This window comes from Diabrotica undecimpunctata, chromosome 6 (assembly GCF_040954645.1).
Source record: "Diabrotica undecimpunctata isolate CICGRU chromosome 6, icDiaUnde3, whole genome shotgun sequence".
Lineage (NCBI taxonomy): Eukaryota > Metazoa > Arthropoda > Insecta > Coleoptera > Chrysomelidae > Diabrotica > Diabrotica undecimpunctata.
Genome location: NC_092808.1, coordinates 16,940,691 through 16,957,671, shown reverse-complemented (window position 1 = coordinate 16,957,671; position 16,981 = coordinate 16,940,691). Strand labels below are relative to the sequence as shown.

Below are 16,981 nucleotides of genomic sequence, written 5' to 3'. Positions count from 1 at the left end.
CTGTTTTATACTTACTTGTGTTTCATTTAAATACATTCGAATCTTCTTCGGATACCAAAAAATCGGTTGCCTGTAAAGTCGGTTTTACGGGCGAAGATTTTACGTGACAACGTCTTTTTATATATTATTTTATATATTATTATATTATTATTTTATATATTATTTATATTTTATATATTATATTTTTATATTTTATTTTATATATTATTTATTTTATATTATATTATTGATCTTATTATTTTCTACAAAATTTATTTGAAAATTTTTTCGATATATCAATTAGTTGCGGAGATATCGATCATTGAAGTTATTGTTTGCTACCAGTATTTTATATATTTATTTTTTTCAGTTATAAAAAATTACTATTTCCAATTGTGTCTACCAAGTATGGTCACATGTATTTGCCTACATATTAAATAATAATAAGTACAGATAATGTTATGTGACGTTCACTTCTGATTATATATATTTTAATATTTTTAATTTTAAAGAATCAATTTGAAAATCAAAACACTTATTCAGATCGAAGGTTCACATTTTTGCTAAATAAATTTGAAATTAATTAAAATTTGTAAATGTAAATGGTAAAGTTGAAAATTAAAACATTTACTAAAATTGGAATTTGAAATTCTTGCTAAACACAGTTAAATTCTAACTCCGCGCGTGGTGATTGGTCGGTTTAGTTCGTTTGTTTGGTCGCCCTGTTTTGACAGGTTAGAAGTTATAATTTGTTATTTTAAATGTTTGACTAGAAATACGCGCTGTTTCTTCTCAATCGACTGAATTACGATTGATTGCAGAGTGATTTAAACTAATAATTTACGTAACACTATCAACATTTGTAAATAGTATGACATAACCTATAAACTCAGTTTCTCAATTTTTGTGTCAATCTAACAATTAATCAATCAATCATAGTTTACGATAATGAAATATTAGTGTACAATTATTTACCTTTATTGTTGTAGTTGTTGTAAATGACGAATCTAAGCACTCCACATTTTCACTACAGACACAGCTGACGATACTTTCAACGATTTTCAACTTTAGCGATTCAACGCGCCTAATTCTCTAGTGCCGCGCGCAGCGGACCGATCATGTTTGAGTGGGAGACGCAAGGCATTCGCCGGTCCGGCGGGCCTCTCTCTCGTTCGGCGACTCACTGTAACAGACGTGAGCGGGCGTTACACTTTTTCTTAAATGACTCCGAGCCACAACCTAATTTAAGACGTTGTCACGTCAAAAAAAAACAAATCAAATGGCATTGAAAACTAAATGTAATGCTTCTTCTTGACGTGGCTATCCGTTACAAATGTTGGCGATCATCATGGCAATCTTTATCTTATCTGCAGCAACGCGGAAAAGCTGCACAGATGGTGTATTGAACCAGATTCTGAGGTTCTTTAACCAAGATGTTCTTCTTCTTCCTGGACCTGGTTTTCCAAATATTTTTCCTTGCAGAATGTCTTAAAGGAGAGCATATCTGGATACCTTTCTCATAATATGTCCGAAGAATTGTCCGTAATATGTCAGTACCTCTCGGTTCTTATTCATTCTTCTGAGGAGGTGACATTTCTCCTGGTGGTGAACATCCACATTTGTCCGGAGTTGACATTTTCGTTTATGACTAGGTCAGTCCACGGGATCTTAGTATTCTCCGATATAGTCACATCTCAAATGCTTCCAGTTTTCTGCACATATCTTCGTTCAAGGTCCACGATTCAACACCATAAAACAGGACAGAGAAGACGTAGCATCGCAGCATTCTTACTTTTGTATCAAGAGAGAGGTTGTGACTCTTGAAGAAGGCCCCCATCCGATTGAAGGTGGATCTAGCTTTTCCGATGCGCGCTCTAATCTCCTGGTTGTTGGTCCATTCTTCATTTATTATGGTACCGGGGTAGTTGTAGTGCGTCACTCTTTTTACAGGGGATTGGGGATAAAAGAGCAACTTAACTAGTATGGATGTCTAGCGAAAAATTTTGTGTTACCAAAATCTATATAAGAGAAGGAACAGCAAAGAAAGGATCAGGAAAACAACTAGCAACCCAGGTAGAATTGAATTAAGCAAATAAAAAATAGAATATTAAAAAAATGGAAAGGAGGCAACTAAAATGACATGGACATATTTTCTGAATAACGTACTCTAAAAAATTAAGACATTTTTACGATTGAATCGTTAACAACAAATACTATCATTTTAAAAGTCTTTTCCTATTTCAGTAATGTGATAACATTTAATTGCTTGTAAATAAACACTTTTCAAGACATTATTGATTGATATTATATGTTCCTTCTCACTTTACATCATATTTGCTCTAGTAATTGAGAAACGTTACAATATGTTGTGTAAATAGAAAAATTCAGGGTAAACTATAAAAAAACACAAATTTAATCTTGGAAAAACCAAAGGCTGTCCATTTTTGTGTCAAACCGGATTTATGTAAATTTGAATTTACTATTCAAACAAACACAAATTTCTAAAGATTGTATAATTTATGATTTGCTTGTTTAAACCATCTGATATATTTTAGTTTATTTAAGTTTGATGGATATCAAGTATATATTTGCACTGATTTAAGATATTGATTGACAGTTATATTATTTATAAATCCATATCTTTTGAAGTGTAAAAGTAAAAAAAATATATTAACAATAGCAGTGAAAAGAAAAAATGAACTCCAAACGGCGAGAAAATTGGACAAGACAGATTTAATGGATTTAGAGAAAAAAATTTAATGGAATAGAAATATCGAGAATTGTATTGAGGTGTTCTTAAAATTACAAACTTTTTTGTTAAAATTCTTCTTCTTAAAGTTCCATCTCCTATCGGAGGTTGGATATCATAACGGCTATGGTCACTTTGTTGGCTGCTGCTCTGAAAAGTTGTAGTGAACTACAGTTAAACCATTCTCTAAGGTTCTTCAGCCAGGAGATGCGTCTTCTTCCTATGCTTCATCTTCCTTGGATCCTTCCTTGCATAATAATTCTCAGCAGCTCATATTTTTCTCCTCTGGTTATGTGACCCAAATATTCTAGTTTTCTTCTTTTTATGCTGTTCATAATTTATATATATATATATATATATATATATATATATATATATATATATATATTTAGGGATTCTACAGTATTCACTGCCTTCCCTCGCTCAACCGTTTCCATCTCTCTCTGTTGTTCCATTCTCCATCGTTTAGTCCTCTCTTATTCATGGCGTCGTCTACTTCGTTCCTCCAGGATTTTCGGGGTCGTCCTCTTTTCCTCCTTCCTATGGGGCTCCATTCGGTTATTCTCTTTATCCATCTGCTGTCGCTAGTTCTTCTTACATGTCCATACCACTTTAGTCTTTTTTGTTCTATATATGTTAGTATGTCTGTTTCTATTGATGTTCTTTGCTTTATTTCGTCATTACTTCTCCTATCCATTCTTGTTACTCTGCAGCATCTTCGCAGGCATTCCATCTCTGTTGCTACTATCTTACTGCTGTTTTTCTTGTTTATGATCCAATTTTCAGCCCCATATATCATAATACTTCGCACTAATGTTTTATAAATCTGCGTTTTTGTCTTCATATTTAGGTGTCTATCCCACCATACTGAGTTAAGTTGTCGGATTGCTGTTCTTGTTTGTCCTAATCTTTGTGTAATTTTTTCCTCTGTTGTTGCCTTTTTCGTGATTATAAACCCCAGGTATTTGAATTTATCCTTTCCTTTGATTGTTACGTTGTCATCAATCTGTAGATCTTCTATGTCTTCTTCACTTGTAGATAGGTACTCTGTTTTCGCGAGGTTAATATCTAGGCCAGCCTTGGTATATTCTTCTTGTAGTTTCTTCATCATGTAGCTGAGGTCGTCTTGGTCTTGTGCAATCACTACTTGATCGTCTGCAAAACTTAATGTATATAGGTATTCGTTCCGTACCGGTACTCCCATGCCTTCGCATTTTCTTTTCCATGTTGTCAAGGCTTTCTCTAAGTATATTTTGAATAGGGTTGGAGATGTGGAACAACCCTGCAGGAGCCCTTTTGTTGTGGTGAAGTCTCCTATGATTCTTGTTCCCATTTTAATGGACACTTTATTTTCTTTATACAGAGCTTTTGTAGCTTCTATGAGTTCCGTCTGTATTTCATGTTCATAATTTCTAACTCCTTATTTAGACGTCGTAGTACCTCAGCATTGGTAATCCTTTGAACCCACTGAATTTTTAATATTCTTCTGTAACACCACATTTCGAACGCTTCTATTTTCCTTATGTGTTGTTTCTTCGATGTCCAAGCTTCCATTCCGTATCCGTATTCCGTAGATAGAAAATATGTAACATCTTAGAGTCCTCAATCTGAGATGCAACTGAAGGTCTCTGTTGGTAAGCATTGTCTTCATTTTCACAAATGCTTGCCTTGCAGTTTCAATTCGGACTTTGATTTCTCTGCTTTGGTCATTTTTGTCATCAACCCAGGTTCCCAGATATTTATATGTCTCTACTTTTTCTATTTGGGTTTGCTCTATCATTAATATTTCATTTCCATGTTGCGTTTTTGAGACAATCATAAATTTAGTTTTTCTCTTATTTATTTTTAGTCTGTATCTAATGCAATAATCGTTAATTCTATTTACCAATTCTTGTAGCGATTCCAGGGTGTCTGCCATTATAACGGTGTCATCAGCGAATCTTATGTTATTTACTATTCTTCCGTTTACAGAGATTCCATCACCCAGATCCGCTATCGCTTCCTGGAATATGGCTTCACTGTACACGTTAAACAGTAATGGTGACAGAACACAGCCCTGTCTTACTCCTCTCTTTATATCTATGTTTTCGGACTTTTGTTCTTCTATCTTTATATTGGCCTTTTGATTCCAATACAGATTGATAATGATTCGTAAGTCTCGTCTGTCTATATCTTTGTTTCTTAGTATTTCTATTAGCTTTTCATGTCGGACCCTGTCGAATGTCTTCTCGAAGTCGATGAAACAGGAATAAATATCTAGGTGCATCTTTAAGAGAGGACAATAAAAGCAAACAATGCCTCTCTCGTTCCCAGTCCCTTGCGGAACCCAAACTGAGTATCATCCATATCATCTTCTAGTTTTCTATATAATCTTCCATGAATCACCTTTAGAAATATTTTGAGGGTATGGCTTATTAGTGATATTGTCCTATAGTCTGAACAATCTTTGGCATATACTGTTTTTGGTATTGCTACAAAGGTGGACACCAACCATTCCTGTCGGATTTTTCCAGTTTTATATACTTCATTAAATAGGTCCAGAAGTACAGGTAAAGTTTCATCGTCTAGACATTTCAGTAGTTCCGCAGGTATTTCGTCTGGACCTACAGTTTTTCCGTTTTTTGCGTTTTGTATTGTTTGTTAGATTTCCTCTTTTATGATCTCTGGCCCCGTTTCGCTGTTGATTTCTTCCGGTACTTGCCGATTATCCTCAAACAGATCTGTTATGTATGTCTTCCATTTTTTTAATTTCTCTTTAATTTCTATAATGATTTTTCCATTTGCGTCTTTCAGAAGGGCATCTTTCTTTTTTCTCAGTGTATTTGTCATTTCCTTTATTTTCTTATGCATGTTAAAGCTATCATACTGTTTAGCATATGCCTCTATTTCACTGCATTGATTAGCAAGCCAGGTGGATTTGGCCTCTTTTATTTTCTTTTCTGTAGTTCCTTGTATTTTGCTTTACTCCTGCCTTTATGTTTCCTTCTTTCCTCCATTAGGTCTAAGATTTCTGAAGTCATCCATATCTGTTTTTTTTCTTATTTTTGTCTGCAGTAGCTTTTCTCCTGCCTTTATTAAAGTTTCATGTACCATGTTCCATTTGTCATTAACATCTGTTGTTTTTATCACGTCTTGTTTGATTTTCTTTAAGTTATCATTTATTTCTTGTTTTAAGCTCTGACGTATAGGTTCTTCTTTTATCTTTGAGACATCAAACCGTGGTATATTTGTTTGTTTTTGGATCTTCTTCAATTTTATCTGCATTACGCCTACTAATGGATTATGGTCTGAATTTATGTCAGCTCCAGGGTATGTTCTCAGAGACTTTATAGCGTTTTTATATCTAGATTTTATTAAAATGTAATCTATCTGGTTTCGAACAATGTTGTCTTCTGAATCCGCAGGTGATTTCCAAGTATAAAGTCTTCTTTTAGGTAATTTAAAATTTGTATTCATTATTACCATCTCCTCGCTTTGGCAGAATTCGACAAGTCTGTCCCCTTGTTAAAATTACTTTATTTAAATGAAAAAAATGGGTTTTAATTGTAAAAATACGAGTTTATTAATAAAAAATGTTTTTACAATGGATTAATTTGTAGATCTACAATATATTTCATACTTAAAACTTTATTAAGAATCGTAAATTTTGGATTAAAACAATTCGAACATATAAACTCATGGACAAAAATATCGACTATTTTGGAATTTTGCAATTTTTATTGTAGTCACTATTATTTCAAAATAATTTTAGATTACTGATGATACTCATATACTAGGTTGATGTATTCAACTGGTTTGAAATATTTTGACGTTTAGCTACGGCACAGTATATTGCAATATGTATAGGTACTGTGGCTACGGTTTGTTAGAATAGTGCGCGGCGCTCGGTATACACGTACAGCAGAATCTGTTGTACGCGACTCACGGCAGTTTTGAGTGAGTCGGTTTGTTAGATTAGTTCGCAAAATCTCGCGCTCAAAGCAAGTTTAGAAATTAGTTTCATGTTTGTCCTCTAGGTTGTACATTTAGGGTGCGTTCATAACGGAGACCATCGCACCGTCTCCTCGCCTAGAGCGTAGCACTCGTAGCACTGACGGTGAACGCTCGCATTTAAAGTAATGCATTTGTTTTACCGAAAATCGATTAAATGATACCATCCTATGGCCAGAGCGAGGGTCGGCGCCTCGTTATGGACGCACGCTTAGAAAAATGAATTTTCGCAAACTTAACGCAATAATTTTATTACTTCAAGAAGAGGAGGAAGAAGAAGAGTTGATAATGTCAAATCAAAAAAGCGGGTGTGGCAGTCCAGTGGGACTGCCGGTGGAAGTTACACTTCTATACATGCATTCGCCGTTACAAATTTATTTGGGAGTCAATGTGCACAACCATTACATATGTAATTTTATAGGTAAGACATAGCAGAAAGAGAAACAGAATTAATAACAACTTACTAACAATGAAGGATTGAATCCATATTTTGATGAAAATGTATATTTTTATTTTCATATATGTATGAAAGGAGTTGAATGCAAAACTTTTTTACACATACTCTGCAGTAAAATTCATTGTTTATTTTGTTATTAATATAATAATACAATACAAATTAAAATGCAATATTCATAAGTATTTAAAAATGACAATAATATACATAAAAAATACACTACAATACAGTGCAACATAATTCCATATATAATAATACAATACAAATTAAAATGCAATATCCATAAGTATTTAAAAATGACAATAATGTAATAACATTAATAAAAAAGTTCTCCCTGACTGGGAATCGAACCCCGGTCTCCCGCGTGACGGGCGGGGATACTGACTACTACACTACCGAGGACATAACACAAATGTATTTCAAAATTGACAGTTCTGGATCATACAGTGATTTATTGAGATTATTATTTTGAAATACAAAAGAATAATATAATTATGAACATTTAATAAATAATACAAAACATATCACATAAATAATAATATTAATAAATATTTTATTATATGTATAATATTATATGTATATATATCTTTATATAATATGTATAATATTAAATTATATATACAAAAGGAACATTTTTATATTCGAGAGAGGAAGAGAGAGAAAATATATCTTCTGTCTCTCTCTTACTCATTATCTTACATATGTAATGGTTTCACAGATTCACTCCCATACAAATTTCCAACGTGGAGCGCGCATATAGAAGTATAACTTCAAAAAAAGAAATAAAAATGTAAAAGAAATTTGTTAATGGTGTAATACAGAAGGTGCTTTTAAATTAACAGTCGAAAGAAGATTGTTTCAAAACGAGGAAAAATTTCTAAAATATTTTAGGCTTTCCAGAGATTTATTTGGAACTGTTTTACAATTTATAAGAGATGATATTACTAAAAAACCCCTACAACAGAAGACATCACTTAATTATTACAATAATAATAACTATATAAAAACTATAATTTCGGTATAGATGTATGCGCTTTGAGCTCAGCTGAACGTTTGCGTCCAAATCAAATCGCAATTGATTCCAGCGCACACCGTCGACGTACACTGCTATCGCAATGCAGCCTGCGCAACTAAGCAGAACCTAACAAACCGTTATCATAGAGAACCATTCCTTTGATTTTGACGAACGTAGGCGGCGTTCGAGACTGTGAGTTATGCGTCGCTCACTGTTCTAACAAACCATAGCTTTTAATAAGCGTTTAGTGTCATTCGTCAAGGTCGTAATGTCAAGGAAAAATCATACTAATTCGGTTATTTTTAGTTTAAGTTCAATTAAATATGGTTTTGGTTTTAAAACAAGTATGCCACCAATTCGACCCTGCGATGAAGCCCAAGCAGCACAGATTGTAATTTTGTACGAGGATGGATATACACACAAAGATATTGCAAAGTTAATCTACAGTTTCGAATACTTACGCGAAAGGTGCACAACTGCAATTGATGATTTTTTGGTTATTAATTCTACACGAAATCGCTCACTGACATCGATTACCTCATAAATGAGCTAATAAATGTTAGACAAGTTAATGTGAGTTCAGAAACATTTAGACGAAGATTAAAAGACGCAAACTTAAAGCCCAGACGCCTTGCCAAAAGTTTCACTTCTTCTCCAAAATTATAAGGCTCGTCGTTAGAATTTGCAAGAACACATATTCAGTGGAATATCGACAACTGAAAACATGTTCTTTTCACTGATGAGATCAGAATCCTATTATGGAAGCCAGACAGTCGAAACCACGTCTACAGAAGAGTTGAAGAACGATTCGTCACCTGCATTCTCGCGCAGACCGTTAGTTTTGAAGGTGGTGGCATAATGTTTTGGGAAGGTATTAGTTGGGAGGTAGGCACCACACTTGTGGAAGTGATTGGACGGATGACTGGTGACTCTTACGTTTAAAACATCCTGCAAGATCATGTTTTGCCATGTGTTGGTTATATTGGATATGACAGATTTATGTTAATGTACGATAATACTCGACCACATGCCACTGCCACAATGAGTATTTATCTTGATGAGGACAAAATTCGAAGATTGGATTGGACACTGTTTAGCCCGGATTTAAATCTCAGTGTGGAATCAGCTAAAACGCCGCATATGACAAAGAAATCCCGTTTAAATACGATAGAGCAGCTTTGGCTTGCTGGATAGGATGAATGGAATGCAATTTCCCAAGGATATGTCTAAAATTTACTTACAACCATGCCGAGAAGAATGCAAGCAGTAATAAGAGCTAAAGAGGGGAATACTCGTTACTGATCATGCACTTCTTTCCTTCATACGCGCAAGCCGAATTTTGTTGAGAATGTCTATTTTGGGACCCTAAAAAATATACAATGAAGTTTACTACTCCTACTTCCGGTTTCTCCCTAAACCTCCCCTTGTAGGGAGGGAAAAACGGAAAAAATCAATTTACCAAGAATTTGAACGCCTTAGAAAAAAATGTTTTTAATAAAAAATGTAGCTTAGATAATTCTGAACAAAAATGTTTATTATCACTTCATGTTTCCTATCAATTTCGTCATCATCATTCTGGCTATACAACACTGCTTGGAACCTAGCCTCCTCCGGAATTTCTCTCCAGTCGTCCCTATCCATCTCCTTCCTCCGCCAAGCACGTATTCCCATATTGATGTTAACTTTCTTATATAATGCTCCGTATTCTTTCTCTCTGTTGACATTTTCTATATATTTAAGTTCCTTATTTAAATGGTTTCATTTTTTTGTGTATCCTCTTTTCTTCTCTTCTCTTTGTTTGGTAATTTTCTACAGTTGTTCTAGTTCATCGGGTAAGCATCTTTCTGTAGGCTTCATTTTTTTCTTTTGTTGCATTCTTGCATTCATCGTCAAACCAATGATTTTTTTATGCCAAATTGCTGTCAGATTGTGCGCAGGGGCTCTAAAAGATGATTAGATCTGACAGAAGAAGTCATTAAACCGTTAGAGGCATTTTAAATGTGGTGCTACCGACGTATGTTAATATATACACCACATAACTAACATAACCTTTCTTCAGCGGCTAAGAATAGACAAAGAAATTATTGGTACAAGAGAGGCCCTGATCGCAGAGGCACCTATATCCTGGTTGCCCAATCTTAGGGATTGGTCTAACGTGAACTGGTCTATTTCGAGCTGGTGTGAATAGAATAAGATGGGCCAATGTAGTCGCCAACATCGCTAGGAGATAGGCACTTGCAGAAAAAGAATAACCATTGTATTTATAGTCTGTCGTTTGCATTAAACAATTTGATAGTTCTTTCACACGTTTTTTTTTATAATTTTGAAACACATAATTCTTAATTAGATTTTGGTTATGAACGAAATCTATTCTGATTGAATTTTTATGTGTAGTATGAAGTAGTAAAAGAACGTGGAACAACGGTGTTGGGTGTTGCAATTATTGTAAACCACCTTAGCATTGCAATTTAACCCCATTGATCTAAACTGGGCTCAGATAAAGGGGTGTTTTGCGAGAAACATTACCTTAAGACTTGCTTGTTTGCATTTTATGTTGTACATATTATATTATTTGAGGTTTGTCAGAGCTTACATATTATTTTTATAAATTCTTGTACAAAACTATGACAAAGTAATCTTCTCTGCTATAAAACCTGTACTATTATGCATTTCCAAATATAGTATAATTTCATAATACCTTTTTTCTACGCACAATAAATTATAGCAAAAATATTTCATACTATATGTGTACATACAAGTTAGCTTCAATAGAAAAAATTATCGATGCTACCGGGAAACCTCAATTGCGGTGCATTTTTCGGAATTCTAAGGACTTTTCCGCCGCCCATGACGCGTCTCTCAATGACAAGGTCATGGTTTCCTGTGCCAACTATAACAACCTTGGAGATTTGCGCCTGCTATTACGATAGTGTTTTGATCGATCAGGATCTAAAAAACGAATGGGGAATTTCTCCGCGGGTCCTCGCTGTCCGCGGCTTTGGACGATACCACGAAACGCGATTCACACTTAGCGGCACGTGGTGTTGTGAGGTGAGTGTGACAGTGTGAGTAGTTGATTTGGGGTCGCGCGGCAGTGGTCGAAAGTCGGGAATGACGTGAGTGCGAGCAACTACTTCCCGATTTTTACAGAGTTTTCCCTTTTTGAAATAGTTGCGACATATTTAGAACCCAACAGCGGTGTGGAGATTTGCTGTAATTATTTGTAGTAAGTACATTTTAATCAATATTAATAAAACAATAATTGTAATAAAAAACTTTTTTTGTTTTATAAAATATTTATACTTTTTATGTAGGTATTTAGGCAAATTTGACAAAATCTTTTTATTTTTATTCAGCTTTGAGGAATAGGTATTAATCTGTATCAAAAATAAGTTAATCTCAAAGCTGCTAGTTTTTATATTTTAGCTGTTAGAATTAGAACACCGAATTTTAACAGATTTGATATTACCATACATATATTAAGTTTCTTTATTTCTTTTAGTCTTAGTTTAAATTAATATACATTTACATACATATTATATTATACTATATTATAATCCTGTTAAATATGCTATAATCTCTTCGCAATCGAAATGCAGTACGCCATTAAATAAACAATAATACAACAATTATTATACAACTGAAGGAGTTGGAGCAGAAAGGGTATAAGTACGTCTAAGTTAGTTTTGAGAAAATAGTTTTCAAAGTAATTTGCATTTTTAAAATGCGATAAAACCCGTTAGTTTAATAAAGAAAGTTTAAAAATTCTGAACCGAAAATATGTTTTTATTAATAAAATAATCTTATATTTGATAAAGGGTTTAGTTCAGTTAAAAAATTGAATTTGATGCACTTATAGGGGAACGACGGGTAATTACGAACACTTAAGGAAAATAATTGTTTATTTGAAATATAAAAATGTTAAAAACTCGGAAACCACTACAGAGAGGCTAACAGTAATACAGCTATTAATTTTTGTTATTGGATAATCAAAAATAAAAATTTTAATAATAAAAAAATTCAATTAAAAATTTTCACGAAATGTTCGCTATTACCCGAAATGTCGGGTAATAATAAACAAGAAAAGGGTAATGGCGAACAGTATTACCTATTAACAAAAATCACATTTATAGTTGTCCGGTGTGTCCGAGCCGCTGCATAATTTATGGACCCATCCACCACATATAATGCAACGGAACCAAAGTTCGCTTTTCCCGAACTCACCACAAATTAAACAAGATTCTCCTTCATTACAATCGTCGGTATTAATATCGTCATTGTCATCAGATTCATCATCTTTATATGATGTCGAATCTTCCTCTTCGCTTGAAGATTGTAGTACTTTTCTCTTTGCAGTTTTATTTTTCTTTTTAAAAAATTTTTGTTTTTCAATTTCTTTTTCCATTTTTTGTTTCCTTCTAAGCTCCTTTTGTTCGAGTTCTAATTTCAAAGGCGTTGAGGTTAATATTTCGGATCTTTGTTTTTTTCTTTTACCCCTCTTCGGAACAGATATCTTTTGTTTTTCTTGCGGTAAAGGCAAGATATCGCTGAATGAAACAGTTTCGGTATTTTCACATATCTGGTTTTCTTTGGAAAAGCCTGGTTGGGGTTCCAGTAAATCTTTTTGAATAGTTTGTGAACGACCTTCTTGGCTATTATTTTGTTGAGTTTGATTATCGTTTGAACTGTAAAAGTCTTCTTCATTAAATGTATTTCGGTTGAATGGAAAAATTCCGGTCTTCTCAAAACCGTTTGCAGCTTTGTCTATGCTTGCAACTCTAGTATACGCCTTTGAGAATAAAGTGCTTATATGGCACATTTCAATTTTCTCATTGAGGGTTGAGATTTTAAAAACGAATCACATTCAACGTCATATGCTCGCTTCAATGATGAGAAAAAGCTAACGTCTAGTGGTTGCAGACGATGCGAGGTATGTGGAGGTATTGACAGCATAATGATACCATTTTCTTTGCAAAAATTATAAATTGCAATAGAGCAATCACTGGAGTGATTGTCCAGCACCAGTAAAATGGGATCATCTCTTGTAGGTTTATTGGTTTTCGCAAAATGTTGAATCCAAAATAGGAACACTTCTTCGTTCATCCAACCGCTTTTTGAACAGGAGTACAAAGAACCTGGAGGCCCATTCTTTTCTAAAGCAGGATTTCTTCTCAGTCTTGGATAAATGAATAGTGGAGGTGTAAAAAATCCGCTGGCACTCATACAATAGCATACCGTCACGTTCTTGCCTCTTTCTCCACTTGTAACGGCTCCAACTTGTTTTTGGCCTCTAGGTCCAATGATCCGATTAGGCCTATTTACGTTTGTAATGCCAGTCTCATCGACATTAAATATTCGAGTAGGTGGAAACTTGTATTCATCGTACAGCTTACCCAAATTGTCATAAAACCTTGAGACTTGAGCCTTATTGAAACCTTGAATGCGATTAAGACTTGTTGCTTCAGGTTTGCGGAAACTTAACTCAGGATGCCTTGACATGAATCCATATAACCAGTCTTTACCTGCTTCTTGTTTTTCTCTGTTGAAACTATGTTTTAAGTTTAATTTCTCTGCATAGGCGAAGGCCTCTTTTCGCAACTGAATTGGGGTTAATCCATAAAATATTTTAGATAACGTTAGTAAATGACGACTCATTTCTTCTTCCTGTTCATTTGAAAAGAGAGTGTTTGCACCCAGCCTGCCTTTGTAAAAGCCTCTAGAGACTCTGTTTTGTAATGTTGTAACAGGTATATTAAATTGGCGTGCAGCTTCCCTTAGGCCATAACGTCTTTCTTCAATTGCCTTTAGAGCAGCTTTCATTTGATCATCAGTCCATGAAAATTTGTTGGTACTTCGTTTCCGTTTAACAGGCATCTGAAAAAGATACAAATTGTTAAATAAGCAAAAGAAAAGCAAAAATGTAAAGAATCTAAGCCAAATTATTAAAAGAGTAAACGCGAACACTTGGCGGGTAATCGCGAACATCTGTTCGTGATTACCCGATTTGGAAATGAATTTGAAGAAACGAAACAATCATAATATAAATGCATTTAACTTCTCCGTAATAGGACAATTTTATAGGTTAAATAATAGTAAGTTAACTAACTCTAACAATTTAAATGAAACCATCAAGTGTTTAGGTACATACCTTATTTTCTGAATTGCTAAAATTGTAGTGCAAGCACCAAAAACAAATAAATCGCTGTAAAAAATTCCACAAATACGGGGCAACTGTGTATCTATGCCACCACGTGCAGACCAGTAGGAAGCACGAAATGAAGTTTACAACGGAAACGGAATGATACAGATGACGTACGCATGTATTCTGTGATGTTCGCAATCACCCGCTGTTCGCTATTACCCGTCGTTCCCCTAGCGTTTTTGCACCACAACATTTTTTCATATGGTTTAAGTAAGGAAAAATAAATAAATACAAAAAGTAAAGTACTGAAGTACATAAGCCATAAGAGTTTGCAGATTTTTCCATTTTTCAAGCTTACTTGGCACTGAACATTTATATTATGTGAAGTTAAGTAAAAGTTTTATTAACCTTCCGCAGATAACGTGAAAAATTTTAAAATTTTTGATAACATCGGTCTAACAAACTGACTTTTACTAAAGTTAAAAAAAAAATAGAAATTTAGCTGTAGGTGATAAATATTTGTAATAATATATTTGTGTATATTATTCTCTATACAAATATATGAAATTTATAATTTTTTTGTTATTTTAATAATTTTAAGGGGGTATTAAAAAAAGTGTCATTTTTATGAACAGGCTTTTAATAAAATTAAAATAATTATAACAAAAAAAAATAAATTCTGGTTCCACTAAAACATAAATCAGTTACTTGTATGTTAATAAACAGGGAAAATAAAATTTTACTCTCAAAATTTACACAGATTACTGAAACTATTCCAAATTTTGGGCACCATAATTTTCAAAACAATGCCTACATAATCCCGTCAGATGTTCTAGACACAAATGTTTTTTACGGTTTGCACACGAATATCTTGTTCTTCGACTTTTTGTAGTGCTGCAGTACGTACATCGTCCATGAGTTTGATTCTGGGGAGCAATATTCTCAGTTTCTATACCACATATTTCAGAAAGACGTAAACGGATTATCCTGGGAATATTTTGCTGTTGTGTTCGTCGACGAATATGTGGTGAAATCCTAAATTTTCTAAGAATTTTCTTCTATCGATTTTTGTTTGGGTATTCAAGGTGTAAATGATGTAACTATTTATTCCAGCAACGTTCATGGCACTATAAAAAATGACCATTGGCCAACGACGAGTTGCACGAGCGCAATTGTAGGCTTCGCACATTTTGTCAACAACGTCGACACCGCTTTTTGTTTTGTTGTAGTCCGATTATTTCCGGTTTGCCAGTCTCCTCGTCAACATCATCATCGTAATGCATAGTCGATACTAACAGGATATTTCTTTTTCGTTTTGAAGAATACGAAACGAGCGTACACTTATCTCTAAAAGCAAACATAATGGATTTTTCTGGTCTTGCTAGTAACATTTGAGGAGGTATCTCACGTTTATTTTGACGTAATGTCCCAACTGTAGTAAGACGGTGTTGCCTTAGTATCTCCGTCAGAGGTAAGCTGGTAAAAAAGTTGTCAAGCGTGACATTTCTATTTGATCTCAAGATAGGTGAACAAAGACGAGGCACCAATGCTAAATTCGAAGTATCCCGTTGCAATGGTCCGGCAGGCTGTTTCCCTATGTACACTTCCAAATTTGCAGTGTAAAACATTTTAGCGTCCACTAAGGCATATATTTTTATTCCGTAGCGATTCGGTTTTTTAGGCATATAAATTTTGAAAGGACATTTACCTCGAAATGCTTCGAGTTTTTCGCCAATCGTGGTGAATGCTGACATATTGTAATTGGAGCTAATTTGTCGACTTGTACTCTTTCTTGCCTGGTAGCTTTATCGTCAAAATGAATATGTTTCAACAAAAACTGAAATTATATCCGGGACATAGTAAGTCTGAATATGTCCATAGCCATTCTGTCTGTCCTAAATAAATCTTCAGCGTTTCTCCTGTTATTTTTACTAGCACCAGAAATATATAAAAGTCCCAATACTGCTTTTATTTCTAATAAATCAGTCGGTCTAAAATAACGATTTTGTGAAACGTCATAGGCTTGCATTTTTATAAATTTGTTGGTGTAAGTAACAATTTTTTCCAATATGTTTGGAGAAAAGGAGCATTCCCATATTTCTGAAGCTTTATTTTTATGCCTTATATCTCCCTTAGTTTTAGATATTTATTTAGATATTTTCGCCACCTGGTAGTTCCATCTTTACCGACAAGGCAAGGTATTCTTGAGGTACAAGGGGTTTCTTCAAGAATAGGTAAGTTTTGTTGATTTTCAAACTCCTCTTCCGAGTCTATATCCTCAATAGTTTCTATAATATGGTCGTCTATCAAACTCACATCATCATCATCTGGTTCTGCCTCTGAATCATTTAAAATTTCCCAAGAAGCCGCAACAGCCATTCTTGTTCCCTCTCGTAATTCATTATAAACCTATGCCCTAAAATATAATATAAATCAGTACCGCAAACAAAAAATCAAACAAATTAGTCTTAAGGCGCGTTTTCACGGATCGATCTGGGTTGAACGATTTAGGTCGATAATTAAATCGAAAGCAAATTGAATATGTAAACCACAAATCGACTTGGCCGTTCGGCGGAGTGAGTCGATTCGACGGAAGTAGAAAGACTGTCTACTTTTGATGGGCGATTGTCGCCGAATCGATGTCGAATGACT

The 16,981-nt window shown here is 34.2% G+C and overlaps 2 protein-coding genes across 3 annotated transcripts in view; one reads left to right on the top strand and one right to left on the bottom strand.

Annotated features, from left to right (window-relative positions):
• The first annotated feature begins 11,159 nt into the window (after positions 1-11,159).
• The window catches only part of LOC140443200 (probable multidrug resistance-associated protein lethal(2)03659), a 103,692-nt gene continuing 97,870 nt past the window's right edge, over positions 11,160-16,981 (top strand). For both annotated transcript variants that reach the window (XM_072534318.1, XM_072534317.1), the window contains exon 1: positions 11,160-11,413. The gene's annotated coding sequence lies outside the window, so the exon portion shown is untranslated. The remainder of the gene's footprint in view (positions 11,414-16,981) is intronic.
• Positions 12,994-16,708, bottom strand: LOC140444239 (uncharacterized). Its single transcript, XM_072535985.1, has 3 exons — positions 16,520-16,708; positions 16,038-16,166; positions 12,994-14,061 (listed from the first exon to the last, which is right to left on the bottom strand). The coding sequence occupies exons 1-3, from the start codon at positions 16,706-16,708 to the stop codon at positions 12,994-12,996; spliced, it is 1,386 nt and encodes a 461-aa protein (XP_072392086.1).

Excerpts from the sequence above, each read along its gene's own strand:
- LOC140444239 (XM_072535985.1), bottom strand. The coding sequence starts at position 16,708 with ATGGCTGTTGCGGCTTCTTGGGAAATTTTAAATGATTCAGAGGCAGAA. Across the intron at positions 16,167-16,519 it reads CCTCAAGAATACCTTGCCTT|TTTTTGTTGAAACATATTCA; the intron begins GTCGGTAAAGAT and ends ATATAATTTCAG. Across the intron at positions 14,062-16,037 it reads AAAACTCGAAGCATTTCGAG|ATGCCTGTTAAACGGAAACG; the intron begins GTAAATGTCCTT and ends TATCTTTTTCAG.